The sequence below is a fragment of the Amphibalanus amphitrite genome, unplaced genomic scaffold, assembly GCF_019059575.1.
Source record: "Amphibalanus amphitrite isolate SeventyFive unplaced genomic scaffold, NRLGWU_Aamphi_draft 000582F_arrow, whole genome shotgun sequence".
Taxonomy (NCBI): Eukaryota; Metazoa; Arthropoda; class Thecostraca; order Balanomorpha; family Balanidae; genus Amphibalanus; species Amphibalanus amphitrite.
Window position 1 is genome coordinate 92,723 of NW_024882076.1, and position 22,589 is coordinate 115,311.

Genomic DNA, 22,589 nt, shown 5'->3' on the forward strand with positions numbered 1-22,589 from the left:
CGTTAAGCCAATATTTAACTTAGAGCGATAACTGTAACAAATGTAAAAAGTAAATAAACAATTTCTTCTTCTGTGATAGTCTGTTTGGGGACCTCTTGTTTCAGCCGTATAACCAACACGGTTTTTCTTTTCTTCAAGTATGTATTGCAAATTTGACGACAGAATCCAAAAGTAATAAACAGTCGGCCGAGACTTTGAATAACGATACGTCAGGCCGCTACGGCGGTTGGCTTTCGAATCCATCTTTCACAGCTCCTGCTCGGCGTTCGGCGTCGGCCGCTATATTCAAACGTCATACACACACGTCATACATATAGATGTACGTCATATCATAGCACCAATCAGAAGCGGGCGAGGACAGGCGTCGCAGGTGAGGAGTGAGGACCATATAAGGGTATTGTAAGTGGGCGAGGGGGCTGGGCAGTAAGTAGGTACAGAGGGAGGTGGAGGACGGGGTAGGAACGAATTTCGTTACAATAACTCTCATCGGCTGCAAACACGGAGATTTATCGTCCTTCATCGAGCGCCATGGTGCACTGGTTTCCTTGATCAAAAACCCTCCAAAATACGGAAAATACATTCGTAAAATATATTTGATCACCTCAAAACGAGATACAACTGTGCAGCACGTCTGGAATGCAATACAGTGCTGTACCCTGCAGCGAAGATACAGCGATTCGAACTCTCTTTCAACGTGATACAGCTCTACAGTGCGGATACTAACTCACATACCTGCATCCGTACACTCACATAACGCGGGTATTCAGGGCTGAACTAAGAACTCTAAAAGGCACATACACCTCACATTTGCACATAAAATACAATGCTCAAGCGCAAACTCAAGACAGCTCAAATCGCACTTTCGTTACCGAAACATCACGCTCGCTTCTGTGCCCTGTTAAAATAAACACAACTCCCATCGCGCTGAGGTTCCTACTAGCTCCTCCCCACTCTCTCTTCCCTCCCTCCGTCCCCCTCTCTCTCTCTGTCGATAAGGGCACTGCCAATCACTTTCAACGTTCAATGAAAGAGCGTTTTGCATCGGCCTTCATCACTCTATACACCAAACGCCGACGCTAGACATACAATCACAAACATCGGACTACGACCGTGACGCCAAGATATAACACGACCGGTGTCTTCACTAGTGAGGCCTTCGGACGCTAAACACATCGCTATGAGAACAGCTTTTTCAATTTAATCTTCTTGGACTTTTTCTTTTCGGTCGCCTGCTCCTTTTCGTCGATGTCCTTGTCAGCATCGCGTCCCTTCTTCTTGCTGCTGCCTTCCTTTTCCTTCTTGTCTTTCTTTTTCTTTTTCTTCTTTTTCTTGTCCGGTGCGGGCTCCACGGAGCCAACCCTTTCGGCTGAAAAGATGGATGATTGAAAATAAGCGATACTGTTTCACAGGCATATCAAAAATACAGCGAAATGAAAAGTGTAGCTGTCAGCGATAAAAAATTGTTAACAAATAATGACAAAAATTCAACCATGTTATGGATAAGAAATACAATTTAAAATGTTACAATTGAAAATCGGATGACATGATGACATGAAATGTCCTTTCCAGTAGTACACAGCGTAGTTAGTGATGAAAGCCAATGCGAAATGGAAAATGTTAGGCAACATTCGCGCTCAAAGTATCTCAAACTGAAAAGGTGAAAGCCTATAAATGCTACGTTGCTATTAGAAGATCAATAACCACGAAGCGCAAATATCAAGCCACTTGTTACACTAGTAAATAAATCGCAGCCACCGCAAACTAAGGGTTAATGTAGCTCATATCTCAAACAGCCACCCCGCAACCCCGCCAGTCCCTTCAATAGGTCAGCGACGACCCGACATCAGCAGCGCCGACCTGACCTGACCTGACCCGACCCCGCTGTGGCTGCCCGTACCACCGCTGATAGTTGTGCGATGACTGAACAAATTTAAGCCAATTTTGATAAAGAGGACGTAACGTAATAATCAATTATCGAGGATCAATGAAAAATTGGGATAATAAATGAGATAAAAACGAAAAAATAAATCCGAAAAATTATTGAAGTACCAACCATTTCAAGGCTGTTTATTTTAGGAAGAAATTCGGTAGTCATTACAATAATTGATATTGTAACAAATCCTCAAATAACACAAGAACATAACCAGAGTGTTCAGCGGTGTAAATGGCAGCCACAGCGAAATCACGGTCCTACGTGCGAGGGAGTGGGACAAGTTCTGAGCCTGGGATACACAATGAGCTCACGGAGGTCTCAGATCAGACACATTGTGCAGCAGAAAAAGAATAGAGAAAGAAACACCAAAAAGCGTAGGTTAGGCTCGTCATAATAAGCTCAGCAAAATGAGAGAAAAAGAGAAAGAACGATGAAGAAAGAGCATGCTGGTTATGTAAATTTGCTAATCGAAAGACACATTTAAACACATAAAGCATAGACTGCATGCCTAAGAAAAGGAGCAGACGAGCCTCATGGAATGTCCCAAAAAAAAATTATCTCAAAGAGACATCTCATTTGTAGGACATTCCTCGGGACTATTTGCCTGCCACCACACAACACACAAACCAGTAGAGTAACAAAGGGTGCCAGTGCTCAACTAAATTTCCGCCCCCACTCCACAGCCTCCGCATCGCCGCCGCATTTAGCCATTGGATAAATTAGGAGTCAGCCTTCAACCATTAGACTTAGACGAAACCCGTCTTCAGCCATCAGCTCAAGACGGATCCGCCTTTAGTTCATAGCCTTCAACAAAGCCATCGCCTTTTACCCTCACCATTTCAGCAAATGACATCAAAGTACTGTGACACTGAGGCAGTTTCATAAGCCACAGCTCTGGCTGAACGGGCGCGGCCCTGGCGGCGGCGGCGGCGGCGACTACGGGCGGGGGCGGACCAATATATATCTCTCTGTCTGTCTAGATATCGGGCCGTCGCTGTACCTGTGTACAAACCCATGTGGTGGTCAATGGTGGCGTCCTCCTGGATCTCCCTGATCCGCTCCATCTCCAGCATGGTAACGATCTCGTTACGCTGCTCCACAACGGACACCAGTCTGGAAACGGGAGGGGGGGGGGAGGTCAGTGGATGACGGCTTGACAAGACCAGTCAAAGAGCAGGAATCAGTTCAGTCCACGGGAGAGTAGATACTAGACAGTGATGTTTGCAGTAATGATATTAAGTGGTAAAATGTTAGATATGGTCTCAGGTCAGCTGATAGGGAAATGATCATTGCTACGGTCATGTACACGACATAAGCTTCATACCGTCGAAACCCGAAACATAATATAGATGTCGATCGTTATTGATCACATTTCTCTACCTCAGATATTCATCGGGCCCTTTTACCGCCCCTCCCTAGTCTCTCGGTCAACCTTTCACTCTCTCCCCTCAAACACTATCTTACCCAACCTCCTCTCCCACCCCTCACCTTTCGATAAGCCGCTGTTCCCGCTGCCTCTCCATCTCCGTTTTCAGCGAGTCGGCTTTCATCATCAGACAGCGGATCTCGTACTCAAGCTCGGCGTGCTCCTCCTCCAGACGGTGCTGGCGCCGCCTGGTGGGAGGTGGGGGAAACAGAGGTTAGTATACAGACCGCTAGGGTACGAAGCAGCGGCCGGAAATCGGGGAGTAGGTATATGAAATACGAATTGTTAAAGGATGATGCCGGATTGGTCATCTATAATAAAAAATAAGCTAGGAAAGTTGAAACCAAAACCATAGAGATGTTAAAATATGTGATCTTAGCTGTTATTGCTAGAGCAGCCCACTAAACACGACGTCCCTCAAAACGGTGCGTTATAATAGCACTGTCGAAATCTACTGCACCTCAAGCATCACCCAGCAAATGCGTCACTAGTCCTCTAATAGCTGAAAAATCGCCTCATCCCATCACCAACCCGATTCCCTCTCCCAATCACCGATAACTCACATGTACATTAGCTCCGCCTGTCGCCTGAAAAGTGCGTTCTTCTCGTTGACCAGCTCGAACAGCTGCAGGATCATGTCCTCGATATCCAGACCGTAGGGCGCTGTACTGTCCAGCTCTGTAGAGGAGAAATGGTGAGGTTATCAAATAGCCCAGACGATATCTACGGCTGCTCAGAATGGAATTATAAGTTCAACGACAACCACGTAAAGCGAGACGCAATGTGATTTGTGTTATCGGTCAACACTCAACATGCTCTTTGTCCATAGTTTCATGGATTTCTCGATAGTTCTTCGCTCTGTTATTCTCCATCAGCTATCTGTAGATTGGTACCTTTTTGTCCACCACCTTCCCCGATCCCGTACCTTTCTGTGATTTGTCGTCCTGCTCGGTGAGCTGCCGTATGGTTTTCTCCAGTTCGACCCCCTGTCTCTCCAGTTCCAGCTGCCGCACGTTGATGTCGTGAAGCTCCGTCTGCGTCTCCTTCGGCGGCAGCGTCTTCACCTGTGGTGTAAGGAGTGAAGCACCTTGGTGAGAAAAAACGGAACATGCGTGCAAAATGTAGTGAGAAGCACAGATGAGAAGAGGAAAGATACGTAAAAAGTATTGGACGACGATTACAACGACTAGCTCAAACCACAGATCAAACATATCAAGGATAACGTGCTTCAACGTTTGTTCAGTCAATCTGTAAGGTTCAGTAAACGTAAGGTTCAGTAAATCTTACATCAGTCTGCCCATTTTTTCTTAACTTATCGTGTCAAAAAAGGGCCAACAGCAAACAAATAAACCCATTTTCACCACTCCCTAGACCTCTCTTATTCCTCTAAATCTGCCAATTACAATCATATTCTCACCTGTCGTTTGATGGGTTTGGGCCGCAGCGGCGCAGGTCCCTTCCTCCGCTTGTACTTGCCCTGGATGGACTTGTTGGTCAGGTTGTTGACCTGCTTGGTGTAGTTGTCCTGCTCCTTCTCCGCCTTACTCCGCTCCGGGCTATGTGCCTCCGGCTCCGGTTCCGCGCCGGTCGTCTCCGGGGCGGGGGCGGGAGCGGGGGGAGGGGTTCCCGATACCGCTACTGGAGGTGGCGGCGGGGGCGGAGGAGCGTGCCTTTTACGCAGTGTTGATGGCGAGTGCGCTGGAGAGACGCCCTGCAAAAGGACAAGAGCAAAAAGCGTAAGTCGGACTTAATGCGTAAAAATAATTAGTCCGTACGCCATTGAGTACGTTACGTATGGTTGAACGCTTGAACACTGAACAGTGAACAGCCCCTTTCACCCACAAACCACAACGACGTAGCGAGGGTCGCGTCAAAACCAAAACTGAACCTGGAGATGCCGGGGATTGAACCCGGGGCCTTTCACATGCAAAGCGAACGCGCTACCACTGCGCTACATCCCCTCCGTCAACGATGCTCACTCATAGCCCAAGACACCAGTCACACAGCTATGACGTCCTCTGCTATGACGTAATATGCATTATGACACAACAGAACACTCGTGAGATAACGAACAGCTCCCGTATATTATCAACACGCGGTCCCAGCGGACTCAAAACTCCAAGGTCACCGCTTACCTGGCTCCGCGACGGTGAGGACTCGACGCCCGGCGGTCGCGGTGCCGGCCGTTTCTTCTTTCCCGTCGAGGTGAGAGAGGTGAGTGACCCAGCGCGCTGCTCCCGAACCAGGCCTGAGGGAAGGAGAGGCGAGAGGCGGTAAATAAACTAGAGAAGGAGAAAAAACAAATGCAGGAGCTGAAGGATGAATGAAATGCCTCCCGCCTCCCTGTATTTTAGAAACATAGAAAAGAGCTGAAGGCCACAATAATTCGACTGAAAATTCTGACTAGCCTGTCCAGCACTAGTATCCATTTTACGATCAAATAGCAACCCTACTGCCTAGTCCGCACTCCCCACAAATCCAGCCGCCCTGTATCATTAGTTCCCGTTCTGCTCACCCGGCGGCTCTGGCGGCCGGGGCGGGGTGACCGCCGCCTTCATTGACGCCAGCTTCCTCCTATCCAGGGTAGGCGGCGGCGGCCGGGGCGGCTTCTCGAAAGGGTTTATCTCCCGTGAGCCGCTGTGGGTGAGAGGGGAGAGGGTTGATGAAATAGAGGGACAAGACGTTGGCAATGACATGATGGCAGAGCTGTGAGCATGAGATGAATCGAAGACGAATACGCTACCAAGCACAATGAATCAGTTTCGACTTTCGAGCGAATCAATAAATCACTGGACAAGTGAATGAATGAAATATTAGGTAACGAATGAATGGGTGAATGAATGAACGACTCAACGAACGATTGTAACATGATTACGGATAAGTAATCCCCGTGTTGTTTTGGTCTTGTTGGATACCCACGGCATCCTAGAGTTTCAGTTATCCCGCTCCGGCCGATCTCTCACCTGGCCGCCTTAGCGGGCGTGCTCTGCGCGCTGGAGGCGGGGGTCACCTCTTCCTCCCCATCCTCTTCGTCCGAGTCTCCGAACGGGTTTAGACTCTGCGGCTTGACCGGCTTCTCCTCCACAGGAGCAGGGGAGGGCTCCTCCTCCTCCTCATCTCCAAACGGATTGAGGTCGTCGGGGTACTCCTCTTCCAGAGGAGCTGGTTCTGACTTTACCTCAGCTGTCTCTGTGGAAGCCGCTGCCGCAGGTTCAGCTTGTTCTTCATCTTCGTCTTCATCCTCGTCGAATGGGTTGTACTCCTTGGGCGGTGCGGGTTTAGGAGGAGTGGGTTCAGTTACTGATACACTAGGAACGGTCGTCTCTTCCACTTTCTCATCCTCTGCGGCAGGCGAAGACTCCACATCAAGAGTCTCTGACGTTTCCTCACTGGGGAGGCTCGGGTACACCACATCCTTGGAAGACGTCTCTTTGATCTCTTCAGCAGCATCCTTGTCTTTGGTCACATCCTCGACCTCTTCCTCGCCATCCGAGCCGAACGGATTCAGTTCATCCTTCTCCTTTTCATCCTCTTCATCGTCCCCGAATGGATTTGAGCTTTCTGCTGCTGCTGCTGCTGCTGCTGCTGCTGCTATATCTGTTGCTGTTGCTGCTGCTGCTGCTGCTGCATCTGTCTCTTTTTCACTTTCCTCTTTCGCTGGATCGCTGCCTTCGTCTTTCTCCTCGCCCTTCTCCCCTGCACTCTTCTCCGGCGGTGTCTGCTCTCCCGACTCGGTCCCCGCCGCCTGTGAGGACCTCCCTGCCCGCCGCGGGGCCGGCTGAGGTCTCTCGGCTGCCTTAAACTGCTGCAGACGCTGCTGAACCAGTGATAGACGCTGTGTGGCGCCGTCAGCTCCAGAGGAGGCGGAAGGAGGGGATCCTGAGCGAGGAGCAGGGGCAGGAGGGGCGGCGGAGACACGGAGCTCCACTTCACCGTCATCGGAGGTTTGAGGTTTTGAGGTCTCTTCTGAGCCAGCTTCAGTCTTATTGTCTGAGGTTTTAGTTTCGTCTGCCGTCGCTACGGCAGTAGTATCTGAGCTTGTACTAGCGCCAGTAGTAGCGTCTCTCTCACTCTCACCACTCACATCACCTCTCTCACTTCTCACACCATTCTCACTTCCCTCCCCACCCCTCCCCGTCCCATCCCCATGTCCGTCCTTCGCCACACCCGCCGTTCGCGCGCAGAGCGTCTCTGTCGCGGCCGACTCCGACTCTGACTCCGACTCGGCACTGTCACTCTCCGAGTCACTGGATGAGGAGTCGGCAGCGCCGGGCGCGCGCGCCGCCGCCTCGGATTCCTCCCGCTCGAGGACTGCGTCGGCGTCCTCACTGAGCGGGTCGTCGGTGGGGCCGGCCAGGACGGCGCGCTCGTGCGCCAACACCGCGGCCGTCTTCTCCACGCGACCGCCAATCTAGAGGGCGAGAGGAAAAGGGTTAGCAAGAGAGGCACGATAAGACAAGGCAAAATCGTTTGCGTGGTTTGATTTCAGGCTTAGAGTAAGAAGAAATGCCATGAGACTTGGTCTACGACCTAAGGCCGTATTCACTATTCACAAAGGGATAACAGCACAAACTCATCACTTAGGAACTTTGTTATCACCTAAAAACAAACATGAAAGGACAGCATACTACGATACCAAGCAGACATTCCCACAAAAGCAGACACTTGCAACAGGGTAGCTCCCAAACAATCAACAACCAAGCAAGCCCTCCTTCCGCCTTTCCCCCTTAGTAGGCATCCTTCGTACTTTTCTTTCCCTTCTTCTCCATCCTTCCCACCATCCCTCTCTCGTCACTCACTTCTTCATCGGGGCAGACCTCGCAGCAGAACTGTCCGTCCTCAGTGATGTAGTAATTGGCGGTGGAGAGCTGACTGCCGCAGCGGGCGCACTTGAAGCACGTGCGGTGCACCAGCCGGCGCTCGATGAGCATTCGCTCGGCCAGAAACACCGGCAGCTGGCACACCGAGCACGGCTGGCGCTGGCGGACGGATGTGGCGACGTGCTGCGGCCGAAAAACCAAACTGTGATTCGCCGCGCCGCCGCCAGGTGGAAGAGTGGTGAGGTGAGGGGAGGAGAATAACGTGAAACGGTGAAAATAAAAGGCGAGAGAGAAAGTTGAACAACGAAAACAACGAAAAGCAGAAAAGATTAACACAAAAGACGAAAGATGACAAAATATTCGTACTTAAGAAAAACAAACACAACATGGAAATAATATTAAAAATAAAAGTAAATAATAAAAAAGAATGAAATGTGAAACGAACAAATGATAGTCGTAAAAGAAAAAAGCGAAAGTAGACGTTCTTAAAATCAATGAAATTAGGTATAGTCGAGGTAACACAGCGGAAAAGAACGGAAAAAGAAAGGTAACATTGAGAAGAAAGAAGCCGATGAGAGAGAGAGAAACGAGAGAAGAGGACAGAATGTGCAACAGACGCGCTCCATCACGAGAGAACGCTCCCTTTTCAGCTCCGACCCACCGTCATGCCATCTATCTGCTGAGAGAGAAGTTGAAGTTAGTCTTGTCGCCGCTGGGCGGCAGCACTATCTCACCTCTCAGCAGAGAATATCGTGACGGTATTGGCCAATGATGTCCAGGTTTTCCTATGGAAGAAACGTGTTAGTTGCCCGTGGAAATGCCTCTGCTACGCATTCAAAGCGTGAAATAAGCTGACCGACAGCTATAATATAAAATTTGGACGGTGCGGGGGATCCTCTACCACGTAGGAAAAATCCTCTACCATGTAGGGAGAATCCTTAACCACTTCGCTTACAACTGCACGGTTCACACATATACTATCACCATTGGAGTGATGGAAATTATACGTGGCCAGCACCGAACGCACTAAACAGAACAAAATGAGCCGCGCAATTCAAAAGATAAGTAGAGTTTAGCTATTTTACAAATAATTTACACACGTGAGACAACAACCTGAACCAGTCCCGCGTTTTTACAAGGCATGCTTTCAACAGGCAACCAACACCTCTCTAGTGTACAGATTGGTATAGCGAAATCAGTGTTCGTCGATAGCTTAGGACTTAGGAGGTTGCATACCAGTGTAACATAGGTAAAGCAAGGCCAATCGACCTCGCCAAATGCATTCAGTATTTGTCAAGAATGGAGTGCTTCTTCATTCTCGTTTCATGCGACGCAGTGATAGGTGAAGTGAGGGCCGATTACTTGTGTGTAAAGAATAGTTAGGAAGTAATGAAAGTTTCATGCCGAAGTGTGGAGTGCACACTGCACAGTTCAAACACCGCCACCAGTTAACCGGAAAAGTGGGATGATTCATTAAAATCACAACGGGCAACTAAAATGTGCGTACCGTATATGTTGTTTTATACAACTGTGCGTCTTTTTAAACTGTCCCAACTAGACGACGAATTAACCCGGCACCGCCTGGGCTATTTCCGTACCCACGACAGCCTGGGGGGGGGGGGGGGTCGGATCCGACCCCCCCCCCCCTGTTATCTCGAGAACCAATGGTCGTATCGAGCCCCGCGAGGCGGCGTTCGAAAGGTCTCTACGAGACCTTCCCAAAGCACTCTTAAGATTTTAAGATTGAGGTCAACTTTCGGGTCAAGGTCAGGTCAGGTCACGAAAGGTCACGGTTTTCACTTTCTGCTACATGGGCGTGCGACACATGTTTTATGGCTTATTTTTCACGCCAAATCCGATGGTAATGGTTATATGTGACCCCAAGTCACTGTGCTGGTGATAAGTGTGCATTGAAAGCATAAAAAATCGTTTATACCATACATAACTAAACGAGGGCTAAGAAAAAAAGTCAATTTTTCAACTTTTTATTTTTGATATAAAAATGCACTTTTCTAGACGAGCTTTGTCCCAGGAATCTAGTGGTGCCATTTGTTTTCACATGCGATGTTCAGAAGTGCCTCTAATTCGCGAAAATGCTTATGACGTCACCATGCCCTATGCATGTTGAAGCTATTTTTTACAATTTGGGGGTCAAAAATCGAGATAGAAAGTTGAAATTTGGGACATCTAATGTTCTAATAGAGCTCTATAACATATATTCCGGTTTTTGGAAATTCTCAAAATGTTGGATTTTATTAGCTGTTTTCCAAAAAAATATAGTTTTTTGAATTTTTAGGAGTGAAAACCGCATTTTATGGAAAATTCGAGATAACCATTTTAAAGAATTCGTTGAGCTGCGTCTTTTCATGTCCTTAATTTGCAATTTGCTTAAAACCTCGATTTTTGGCGATTTTTTAAACATTTACCACTTTTTGACCGAAAACGCCATGTAGTTACATCACTAAAATCGATATATCTCAAAATTTTTGAAAGTTTTTTCTTAAAAATTGCACAGGAGACGTCAAATTGATGGGGGAGAAGGTATGCCAAGTTTCAAGTTGATAACGCAAGCGGTTCATGAGTTATTCAAGAAAAACGGAGGGGGGGGTCGGATCCGACCCCCCCCCCCCCCAGGCGGTCGCAGGTTAAAGACTGAGAAAATCGACCAAAGAGAGAATGACTTAGGTAAACCAAAGTCAGAGCGACTGTAGCTCACTATTTACTTTATTTACGTATTTTTCATTTCAACCGACAACTACAAAGGCAAATTCTTTCAACAGAACTATTGATAACATCCAACCTTCAATCCAAAACAAATGCCATATCGCTACCATTCACTGAATAATCTCAGGTGAGCCTCGCATCTTTCCCACTCCCTTCCCCCACCCCATCCCAGCCTCTGCCATCCACCTCTGCGTCTCGCCATCACCATGCATTTCACGCCCTTCTGGATCCACCCCATCCCACGGCGGAAAAACTAGTCTGTCCGGCGCCACGCAGCGGCGGACGAGGGGTGGCTGCCCGCCCAGCCCGCCGGCTGGTCGGTCGGCTGGTCGGGCGGTCAGAACTATCGTTTTTGCGCCCAGGTTTGGACTGCGAACGGACCGTGAAGACCCGGCCAGGTCACGCGATTGGTGGTAGGGACCTGGCGAGAGGGTGGGATGGGAAGGAGCGTGCCTGGAATCAGCCAGCCAAGTACCAAATTCGCCATCTAATGGCTCGGTATTCAATCAGCCATTCCGTCAAAATCTACGAGCCACAATGAAATTCCACAGTAACAAAATGTAGGTTTCAACAAATTCTGCGAAATGTGCAATTTCCAAAGTTCAGACGGATATGGCCATCCCAATTTACAAAGTTCGATGTTTGTCTCCGCCATGTCGTCGTCTACAGATTCCAACCGCGACCAGTTAATAACCAGTTCCAGCTCACTGAAAACAAGTTGAAAGAACGTTATGCAAAAGCATCTTAAAATATTCCACACTTAGGTTTTTTGGGTATTAGGGTAAACTGGCTTAGAGGCGAAGCAGAACGTCTGGTTCATGAAGAACACACACAGTGTTTCACATAGACCGAAGACACGTGCTGCTTCTTCGCGTGCAGTCTTAGTGGCCCCAGGGGAGCTTCGACTCGACCAACACCGGTTCTTCTTCGTTCTCTCTAGTCACGTGATATTACGTCACACCAAGCGCGCGAAAGATAAACCCTTTGAAGGTTTTGCACGAACTAGCATCGGGTTTAAGAAGAAGGGGTTGTGGTTTAATCAGTGTAATGGCTTTCATCCATGGGCGGCGCCACCGGGGGGGACGGGGGGGACAGGTCCCCCGCTATCGAAAGTTAGGGGGGTACAGTACCCCCCTATCGGCGAGGCCCGTTCAATAGTTGATAATAATGCATTGTAGATTTATCCGTCGCATTTAATGCATCGTTGGTTAATCAAGGCAGGTTCTGAATAAAGATTGCTGTTGGGATGTATCGCAGGAGGTCCTGGCCATCTGCAAAAGGTGTCGAGCTGTGATGCCTGTAGTTATAAGGTGATCGGCAGGGCCTCGGGGATCGTGCCCCCCCCCTTTTTGGGGCGCCAGGCAGGGTTATTACCTCCCCATTCCACTGCCAGACCCCATTGCCGACAAAACCAAGTTTACTGAAATTCCATAGATTTCCGTTACTACATATATGGATATTTTCCATTCCTAATTAGTCAAATTCAAGCATGCCAGTTCTACCACAGGAACCATTTGAAATCTATGCCATTTAACCCCAGCAGTGGGGAGAAGTGTTCGGATAGATCACAGGCAGGACCAAAAAACCACGCAGTAGCCCAAGACCTTATAATTGGGTAGCATCGGCTCCCTCTCGTCAAGGGGTTCGATAGCACTCGTTTTTTTCTGCACAACTAAGTTCGGTCGGCGGCCGAACCGAACGGCTGGGGGTCTAATCGAGCCCCCCCCCCCTCCCCTTCTTACGTCAGCGGCTGTGAAAATGCCATTACCAGCTGTTGAAACATGGCAGTTGCTTTTGCATGAGTGCACGAAAGGGTTTTAGGTACGTGATAACTGATACGTGAAAGGTTCTACATGAAAATTGAGATACACCAGCTTATCAAATTGTGCTCACTGTGGTGCGCTCGGTTTGACGGTTTGACCTTGACTAGTCTTTGAATTCTGGGGTGAAACAGACCAGTCAAGAAACCTGTTCCATAAGCAGAGCCACTAATGCTAAAGAGATGAGGGATGAGGTTTCCAGAGACGTTCATTACCTCCCAAAGGGGGTGCCCCGCCATTTGCCAATCCCTGCTTGAGTTACGATTGGAGGGTGAATATGAGAACGATGCAGGTCGTGCCAGCTCGATCATGACGAACACAATGTTGCCGACATCACAGCTCTACTGCCATTTTTGACGAAGTTAATCAACAAGGACCGGAATCCTACCCTGGGGCATTTCACCTGCAGAGGTCGCCGGACCTGAGACCCTTTCACTCAATTTTTTTTTCAACGGTGCATGCGCTCGTTTTTCCCGCGAAGCTCTTGGTAAGTAAAATCCATCAGAAAGTGTGATCAAATAACGGCTGGTGACCTTCCATGACCTAGCATGACCTTTTGAGTGTCCACCGATGACATGACCACTGACGGCTAGCCATTAGCTGCACCCTGCCCGTTGCATATGGATCAGGTGGTGATGTCATGATTCTGAAATTATATTGCAGTTTTGGCGCACTTGTCAGAGCAGAAGACATTCCCACTTTTCCTCCATGACTTATATGATGGTGAAGCCATGAAGCTGACTAGACGTAAGATCGAAAAGTTGAAAGTAGGTACGAAACGTACGAATAGTTGGCACTGCTACTCATACCTAAGCAATTCGCAGCTTGTAGGAAACCAGCTTTGAGTTGGCAAGACTGCAAATTTTGATTTAGAGGCAAGGATGCTTGAAAAGGTGATCGATCTTAGGTGTCCTAGGATAAGTTTGGAAACGGGATGCACCATTTGATGTGTTTTGGCCTTTGCCAAGTTTCGCGGCGTTACGTGCCTCGTTTTTTTTTTTTTTGCATACACGATCAGTATCTACTTTTGGGATTTTCGGTCAGGCAAGCCCCCGTCCCCGTCCCCCCCTATCGAAAACCCGTGGCGCCGCCCCTGTTCATCAAGACCACGCCCGCGGTACCACGTTCTAGCGTCCACCGGAAGCGATCGCCATTTTTCGATCGCGTTGGATCACGCTTTGTGCAGTGACGAGCGGCTGGTGCAAGATTGGGTGAATGGCAAGTAATCAAATATTGAAGAACTGAAATAAGGTTAATTTTGTGCTTGTCAAGTGTTGTGTATTATTTATATTACTTGTGATTGACAATAATAAGCAATACCACAACGCTCTTCAAATGCATGGATGAATGCATTGGATGAAGACAATTCATATGCAAGACCAATCAATGCAGTAAGTATTTATATGTTGTATAAATGCCCCATAGCTTAAATTATGCATGTGGTATTTAGACAAATCTTCCAAATGAAGATAAACCAGGAATAGAATCAGCTTGCCATTTTGGGGTCAATTGATTTAGGTATAAATTTGGCTGATTTTAATAAACATATGTTCGTGCTGATTAGTGCAATATTTTATCTATGCTGCACTTTATAGGTCAAGTGCAGTATTTTATTTTTGGAGTAGGCTCATGGTCTCTGAAGTCAATCTAAGTTTCTTTACTCCCTGCCTGTTGAATAACGCATCCGCCCGACTCTTCATTCTAGGGGACGAGGCCATCTCCGCTCTGATTGAGGCCCTGGAGTCTGAGGAGAGCGTCCTGGCGCGCGCCGCGCGGAGACGTCGACATCGTCGAAAACGCTGGCTTGAAGCTGGTGGTGGAAGGAGAAACTGTATGTGATTTGGGAGAATGCGATATCGCCACCCGGCTGCTGACATGGGCGATAGCGCAAACATACTGTGTTTGGGAAAACATCCACTTGCTAAAGCTAAAAATGTGTTCATATTTGGCTCTGGAGTTCTTTGGCTTGGATGTGTAAGGCAAGTGACACGGCCGAATGGAAAGCGTTCCTGCAGGCTGATTGCGGGCTGATCGCAGGCTGAATGCGGGCTGGTTGCGGGCTGATCGCATGGGCTGGTTGCGGGCTGGTTGTTCCTGACTGGAGACTTGCAGGCTGATTGCTCAGAGTAAAGAGGAAGGTAATACATTTTAAGGTGTATCAAGTACTGTGTTTGCGCAGCAGATGTGACGGCGCAGGTCGATAGCCATGCATGGGAGGTTCAATAGACGAATGAACGGGGATTTTGCGGTATTGCAATAGAACTGAAAGGGTTCTACAACCGATATTCAGAACACAGGGTGGTTTCCCTATAAACCTCAGGGACTTCTTCACAGACCCTTGGGGTTCTTATCTAGGTGCTAAGAAGTAAGAACGCTCTTATTATAAACCCTAAACCTCATAAGAGTCTTTGGAAGAATCGTGTGGATTCTTTTGATGAGAATGCACAGCCGTCTACGTGAAGAACCATGGGGGTTCTGAAAAACGGTGGCATAACATTTTACCCCACAGGGGTCTAAATACCCCTGTACGTTCTTAACGTTCTTCCAAAGTGTTTTCAGCTAGTTTAGAGCAGCGCCGACTGGATGACTGATGTTTCGCTTATTTCATTCATTTAATTATTTAAATAACCCAAACAAATTAAGTGCCTCAACAAATGGCAAACTCGGATGGGCGCTGTTCTTCTGAAGCTTGTCTTCTTTACTTAGAGACAGCTTGAGAGATTCGTGGAATCGAATCGTCCAACCGTGTACCTAATACGTTATGAGGAGCATTAAATAGACTCAGACGAAGTTACAACAACTGAGTCTCAAAGCTACGACGAAACAACCCAGTGAACACTGGCAATTATCATCGGAATTCTAAGCATTTCTTTCTTCTAATCATTGCAGATCACTTGCAAACACCAATGTGACTTGTGCAGAAGATCTAAGGACAAAGTACAGCCTCGGATTCTCAATTGCCACCTTTCACACCTGAAACCACCAAAATCTCACTCCCTCTCTCATCCTCCGAGAGCGAAAGCTTCCGAGCCACCCTCCCCGTGATCTCAGAGGTCACGAGGTCAGGGTACACGGACCGCCGCCAAGCCACCGCCCTCCGCCCGCAGGAGATTGCGTCACAACCGGTTCGCTGAGGTGCGGCGGGCGCTATCTGCACAGGAAATTGCTGAGTGGGACGACCGTGCAGATACGGGGAGTGGAGGTGGCGTTACATTATCGACACTGCAATACTGTGGGAAGGTGAGACTGCCGTCTGCCAGGCGTTTTCCTGTCAAGGGTTCGAAGAGGTGATTGAAGAAGGTTTGATATTGGTGTGGTATCGAGAAAGATTCGATGTTGGGAATATTCTCGGAATTGTAGCACCTGGATCAATTTAAATTGTCAATTTAAAATGGAAAGAAAACGACTTCGAGCCACGAGGAAATCCTATTTGGAAACGAAGGCAAGCAAACTTCAGGAGCTGAACATCCACCACGTCATCGAAAGCATGAAATCACTTTTTTGTCCAGCTCATCGCTATTGTCTACAACCTCTTGTCTCTTTTCCACCTGACGTTTTTAGCGTTTCGCTACTATTCCACCCTTCTGCCCAACTTCTGCCCGTCACGCTGCTCCAGATTCGTCCGTCAAACCTCTGGTTTCCAGCCAACTCTTCTAATCAAACCCGAGTTTCCAATCTGTCATCGCGACAGGAGGGTGGACCGTCAGGTGTTTGGAGGAATGACTTGGACAAACAAGCATGATAACATCAGCTGTAACATCACAGCTGCGTGTGAGGTGGACGGAAAAGGAAAATGTCCGGGTTGAAAATGCTATCTTTCGGGAGAGTATCAGAGGCGTTAGCCGAAACAAGTCATGAGGACACAAAAGAGGCGTATATCTTCACTCGAAGAGCAAGACAAGCAATCCACCGACCAACGCTTCCACACAAGCATTCAGCACTAATTACCTCGACAGTGACTTCCTCTGTCACAGGCAGACAGGGTTTCCGACGTCTTCTTGGCGGAGCGCGAGGCGGCAACGGCAGACTTGCCATCCTAGTCAGATTTTCCACAAATCCTAACACTGAAGCCACAAGACTAATACTTCCACCAAAACTTCAACTAACCGCGATCACCACTCCGCACCAACTCACTACCCTCCACACCAGCACCAGTACCAGTGGCCGTCACACCACCGACTGAACGACCACGATGACCCACCAGCTGTGCCTCAGGGCCTCCTATTCCTGACCTGGCACCGACCCCGAGGGGTGCAGGAGGGGGAGGGGTCGGTGCTGGCAGCGGCTCCAGCGGGAGGGCGCAATGTGACACGTACCGTGTGAGACGCGTGGCGTTGTGTCAACATGGTGACACAGGTGTCGATGACGACACGGCGGGGAGAGAGAGAGAGAGAGAGAGAGAGAGAGAGAGAGAGAGAGAGAGAGAGAGAGAGAGAGAGAGAGAGAGAGAGAGAGAGAGAGAGAGAGAGAGAGAGAGAGAGAGAGAGAGAGAGAGAGAGAGAGAGAGAGAGAGAGAGAGAGAGAGAGAGAGAGAGAGAGAGAGAGAGAGAGAGAGAGAGAGAGAGAGAGAGAGAGAGAGAGAGAGACGAGGAGAGGAGGGAAGAAAAGAAAGGAGGAAAGAAAGAGGGAGAGGCAAATTAACAGTTGACTAGTAGGAGAGGCAGCTCGTCCTTACGAAGGAGATACAACTCGAAAAAAAAAAACTGGCCGAAGACGCAAAATTTCACGAAATTGGAAATCCTTACCCACAATTTCTTCAGTAGTTGACGCAGATCCCCATTACATCAGAAGTTGCCGTATCAAATGGCTGCAGACTGCAGAGTGCAGACCTCAGTTCACCCCATAGTCCATACTACCCACCTGACCCAAGGTAAACATATCACGTGTCTGGTCGGCACGTGCTGACACGTAAAGGCACCACGTGTTTCTGTCAGCGGCCTACAGTTGGCATGTGTTTGTTGGCACGTGCGTTCGAGCAGCTTATCGCAGTGAAATAACACGTGTTTAACTTACAATAACAATAACTTACAATACACCCAACCAGTGATCTATCCGACAGTCCGAAATACAGATGATACTCGGAGAGCGATGCCGGGCCATGTCAAACGATGCCAGCTTGTCTACGACAACACATGACGTCACCACTGTCATGACGATCTATAGATGACCTCACACCCAATCAGCTCCTTTAGACTCCCCGGCTCGACTGGAATGCGTCCCAGCCAAAAACGAATCACAAACTTTTGAAGCCCGAAACAAAATATCCGTCAACCAAAGCCTGAACAACTTCCAAAGCTCAACATAAAGCTCCTTTCACCAACAACCAGCAATAGACTGACGAGTGACGAGGCAACCCACACAAGCCACCAGATTTAGATACACAACCACCCCTTCATTGTGTGAAAATGTGACGAGTATGCGTGCACAACTATCCAACATTTTGCAGCTGAATCTCATCACATGTAAACAAACACGTGCGAAAGACCTAAGTAAAAATATAGGCATTGAATGTGATATTTATATTGCAAGGTGCGGAACGAGCCAGATTTGCTGTCTTTTTTAGGACGACATATCAAAATTTATATTATGCTTTCGTTATTAATCATGCGTAACAATTTCACCAGTGTCCTCCTAACGCCGTGTAACAAAGGTCAAAGTGCAGGTCGGAACGGTCATCTCAGGTCATTCCCGTGCCGTGTTCGGTTGTGTTTTTCACCATCACCGAAATACGAAAATGTGTGGTAAGAGGTGAATCGCGACGAAAGGGTGATTTTGATTTATTTTCGGTCGGTTAGGGCGGCAGGTGCAGCTAGTTTGCTTTATTTGGGACGTGATACGGCGGTGGCATGCATTTAAAATGGCAGCGAAAGGGCTAAGGTCAGGCAGCGGTGAAAAGGGTTAGTTGTAAAGCAAGCGTCAAACCTTTCGTGAGGGCGGTGCAGCGATCTGTTGAGTGAACTAACGAAAGTGTTGCAATATAGCTTGACAAGCCGATAAGAAATTGATGGAGCCCGTTAAAAAATCAGCGTTGTCTTAAAAAAATTGTCCAAAGCTCATCACTTATTGAAAACATACAATGCCAAGAAAGTTAAATCAAAACAAATCTATAAATATCAAGAGGCTAAAAGCTGTTCTCTCAGTTTAGAGCAAGTACTTTTTAAGTGATAGCACACAATCAAACCAACAAAAACAATAAGCATTGTTAAAAACTTGTCGCCATCTCACTCCACAACTCACTCTGCACCACCCTCACACCACACCCGTGGCGCGTGCCAAAGCGTGCAGACGGTGCCATGGCGTGAAATAGGCGTGCAATGCAACCCGCTCTCCACAGCACCCCAGACGAGCACCCACTACTCGCAGGGCCTGCCTACCTTCTCCGAGGGCGTCGTCGGCTCCGGCGACGGCTGGGGGTTGACGTCCTTCTCCGCGCGCGGGACGCCTGGAATTGGACAGGCACGAGCGAAACGTCAGACAAAGCGAAAAGGACCTGCGTATCTGTATTCAATACTCGATTTGTTTTGACTCAACGGTGTTGATTTCAAGTGGCACTTTCGGCACATTGCTTGCTTATGGACCAATTAAGATAGGTATTCTTGAGTAATGGATCAAGTAAGCGCTGGACTTAAGTTGAAGCAGAGGGGTAAAAATGCATCCAGAGGGCATCCAAGTAGCATTATTGTTTCGTGCGTAGCGACACTCAACGCCCTCAATAGATCCATGAAACAATAGAAAAGTGGCTTAACGACTCATCTGTGCCAAGAGCGGCGGCCAACACAAACGAAACATAAGGAACGACCTCATTTCACAGCTGAATGAAAACACAGACGACACTGGCACAATGCAGAAACAAACAAACAACCTTTCTACTGAGGGTGATCCCACATAACCTATAACACGCCTTATTTTCATTCCCAGACAATTACCCACCACACGCATAAACCAGGACATTAAATATACGTAGAAATTAGAGCCGAATCAATTACCAATCTCATGTCCTACAATATGTACAGTGACTCACAGAGAAACGCAATTACCTATGTCCTAGATCACGACGGCGGGTCGGAAACAGGACTAACACATCGTGCGTACACGCACCTTACATTGTCCAAACATTCCGGTACCCAAATACACGCACTCGCGGCTTCCGATAGCTAAGTCGGTCGCACGCACCACTGAATACACACGCACCACACACATGACACACTGACATAGAGTGGGTGGAAATGCCGCGATAAACGGAACGCTGAGGATATTGATTCTGCTATATTTACGTTTCCTGAAGGAACTTTAAGCTTATACATTAACTTAAGCCTGGATCAAACTTGTAGCAGTGACATACCTGACCACCTTACCGAAAGATAGACTAGGTGTCATTCATGACATGATACGAATATCACTGACCGAATGATAATCTTCCGAAGCGCATCTGATCACCCTACGTAAATAAAATAATGAGGCTGAAAACTCACGCATACTAGCCCAAACACTTCCAACTAAGAACTGATACACAACGAAAATACCACATCTCTAACCGCCATGACACCTGTCATTAACAACGTATCTGTGTCACTATCTTCTCAGTGCCTCCGTGACACCGATTTCGTATGTAAGTCGCCGCGCCTTACCGTTGATGTGTGTGTGAGACGGTCAGCCTCAGACAGACAGTGTTTCACATCGGCCGTGTGTGCTGGAGGGGAGCGTGTGACCGGATGGGGGTAGTGACAAACAATGGGGAGGGGTTGGTATAGAGGGGGGAGTGAAGAGGGGAGGGGAGGGAAGAGATGGGAAGAGGGGGAGGGTGTGAGCACACCTTTACAGTAATAAGTCAGGACGCACCTGGTTATTGACGAGATGGTGGCAAGTAGAATTGATGGAAAGAGAGCAAGTTGGCCAATGTAACTTCGAGGCGATGCATAACTCACAGATCACACAACGATGTATGACTATTAACCACACCCAAGAAGATCTCATTTGCACCAACAGCATCATACCAACAGCCCTAGAGAAGTCAACAACGCATACACACCTCCCACCTTTCAAACCCCTCCCACAGCCCCACTTGTCAACACATCATCATACCCTATCATCCTCATCATCCTTACACGTACTCCAATCATCACAACCACACACGCTCGCAAACCGCCCCAGGGTAGTACCCGCTTTCTCTTGGCGTCAAGTAGTCAATAATTACGTCCTGGCGCTAATATCCATGTCAGAGCAGCGCGGATCGCTTTCACTTCACAGCCGTGTAGGTTCGTATCAATGCACACTTGTCGGGTGCGGGTTAACAGCGGGGTACTACAGAGTGAGATAAAGTCACGATGAGAAACTATCGCCTGTTTATCGCCTGTTGTTCGCTGATTAGAAGTTATGACGGGAGTTGAAGTGCAGTGCAATGGGTGCTTTCTCCACCTAGTACTAAAGTGACGAAGCAACTGGTACGGGCCCAGCGGCACTTCATTTAAAGTCCACTTCGCATCAGGACTATCACTGTCTGACATTCACTATCACCCATTCAAATCAATCAGCTACAAAACAGACATATTCATCAGATGGACCTCGGAGAGCCACATAGACCTATCACTCTAGCAACTGAACGGCCGTCCTTCGTATTCCCTTTGCTTCTGCCAAATCTCAATTCATCATCCCTCCCACCATCATCCCATTTCCAATGTTTCAAAATTGCTCGTCCCATCCCTCTAAGAACTACCCTCTTCTCCATCTTTCAATATCATTTCCCACTTAACTACCCCCTCCCAGTTAACTTTCCCATTTTGCAACATGCAACATTTCCTTCAGCCCTGCCCCTATCCTCCCTTCTGTACCTACCCTGTTGGCCGACGAAGGCCTGGTAGAACTGTGACACGTAGGTGAGGATGGACAGCCGGTCGGGCACCTCGTAGTCGACCATATCCTGCGGATCCAGCAGAGCCGGCACGCTCAGCGATGTCTCGGCTGTCTCGAACGCCAGGGCGTTGTTCTTGTAGACATCCTCCGGTCGGAGCGAGTCGAAATCACTGGGGGAGAGAGAGCAGACAGAGGGGGTCAGTTGGAGATGAGTTTTTCTCTTGTCATTTGGAAAAATGTCGAAAAAATCGAAAAAATGTGTGAGGGAAAATGAGTGGAAGCAAATTTCAAATAAAAATTGAAGGTTAGCGAATAAAGAAACATAGTTCACCCTGAACCATTTGCAATCATAAATCAATAAGAAAAGGAAACCATTTTATCCTCAGATCCGTAGTTCCGTTGATGTGATTAGCACATAAACAAGGAACTTTTTCCTCTTCACTGGAATATCAGAGGAAACGACTGTTCTAAGGGGATAATTGTAAAAAGGAAAGCAATGCCTGATCAGACGTCACGTCGTGTAAATGATGACAATGAACAGTTGCAACTGAAAACATCGGATCCCAATGGTTGTAAGACATAAACACAATACACGATTTCAAACACTTACTACGCATTTCCCACAACCATAAACTCAGGGGAAGCTAATTACAGCCAACTCAAAGCACTGGGAGACCAGTAAAATTCGATTGCGTAGCAAGTAGCCTGAAGTCGGGTGTTTTCCTTCATCACAAAAGAGTAAACATCAAATAAAGGCACCTATTTCTGAGCACTGATATTAGTCAGCTGACAGTTCCGACGAGTTAAATACAAATGCAACGATTCGTTGCGCAGTTGGCTCTTCCTCTAGTCCAACTTCTTTGTCCCTATTCCTTTCCCTGTATTTTCATCTCCCTCTCCCTCTATTTCCACCTCTTCCCCCCCTCTCTCTCTCTCTCTCTCTCTCTCTCTCTCTCTCTCTCCCTCCCTCTCTCCGTTCCCACCGCCACTCTGCTAGTGCTCACTCCCGTTCACCG

At 48.1% G+C, this 22,589-nt stretch overlaps 1 protein-coding gene and 1 non-coding gene across 14 annotated transcripts in view; both read right to left on the reverse strand.

The window, feature by feature from the left end:
• Positions 1 to 575: 575 nt before the first annotated feature.
• The window catches only part of LOC122394251 (MICAL-like protein 1), a 52,949-nt gene continuing 30,935 nt past the window's right edge, over positions 576 to 22,589 (reverse strand). For 3 of the 13 annotated variants that reach the window (XM_043390993.1, XM_043390995.1, XM_043390994.1), the window contains exons 4-15: positions 21,556 to 21,743; positions 19,098 to 19,165; positions 8,159 to 8,362; positions 6,323 to 7,770; positions 5,875 to 5,996; positions 5,495 to 5,607; positions 4,777 to 5,070; positions 4,285 to 4,423; positions 3,923 to 4,037; positions 3,422 to 3,547; positions 2,946 to 3,046; positions 576 to 1,366 (exon numbers count right to left, since the gene is read on the reverse strand). In XM_043390993.1, coding sequence (XP_043246928.1) covers positions 1,176 to 1,366; positions 2,946 to 3,046; positions 3,422 to 3,547; positions 3,923 to 4,037; positions 4,285 to 4,423; positions 4,777 to 5,070; positions 5,495 to 5,607; positions 5,875 to 5,996; positions 6,323 to 7,770; positions 8,159 to 8,362; positions 19,098 to 19,165; positions 21,556 to 21,743 — 3,109 coding nt within the window. In that variant the 3' untranslated portion in view covers positions 576 to 1,175. Of the gene's footprint in view, positions 1,367 to 2,933; positions 3,047 to 3,421; positions 3,548 to 3,922; positions 4,038 to 4,284; positions 4,424 to 4,776; positions 5,071 to 5,494; positions 5,608 to 5,874; positions 5,997 to 6,322; positions 7,771 to 8,158; positions 8,363 to 8,840; positions 8,862 to 8,913; positions 8,965 to 16,671; positions 16,901 to 19,097; positions 19,166 to 21,555; positions 21,744 to 22,589 lie in introns of those variants that run through there. The other 10 variants (XM_043390989.1, XM_043390990.1, XM_043390991.1 and 7 more) reach the window with 6 other exon arrangements.
• Positions 5,249 to 5,320, reverse strand: Trnaa-ugc. The gene has a single exon. It is a non-coding gene; the product is annotated as a tRNA-Ala (tRNA).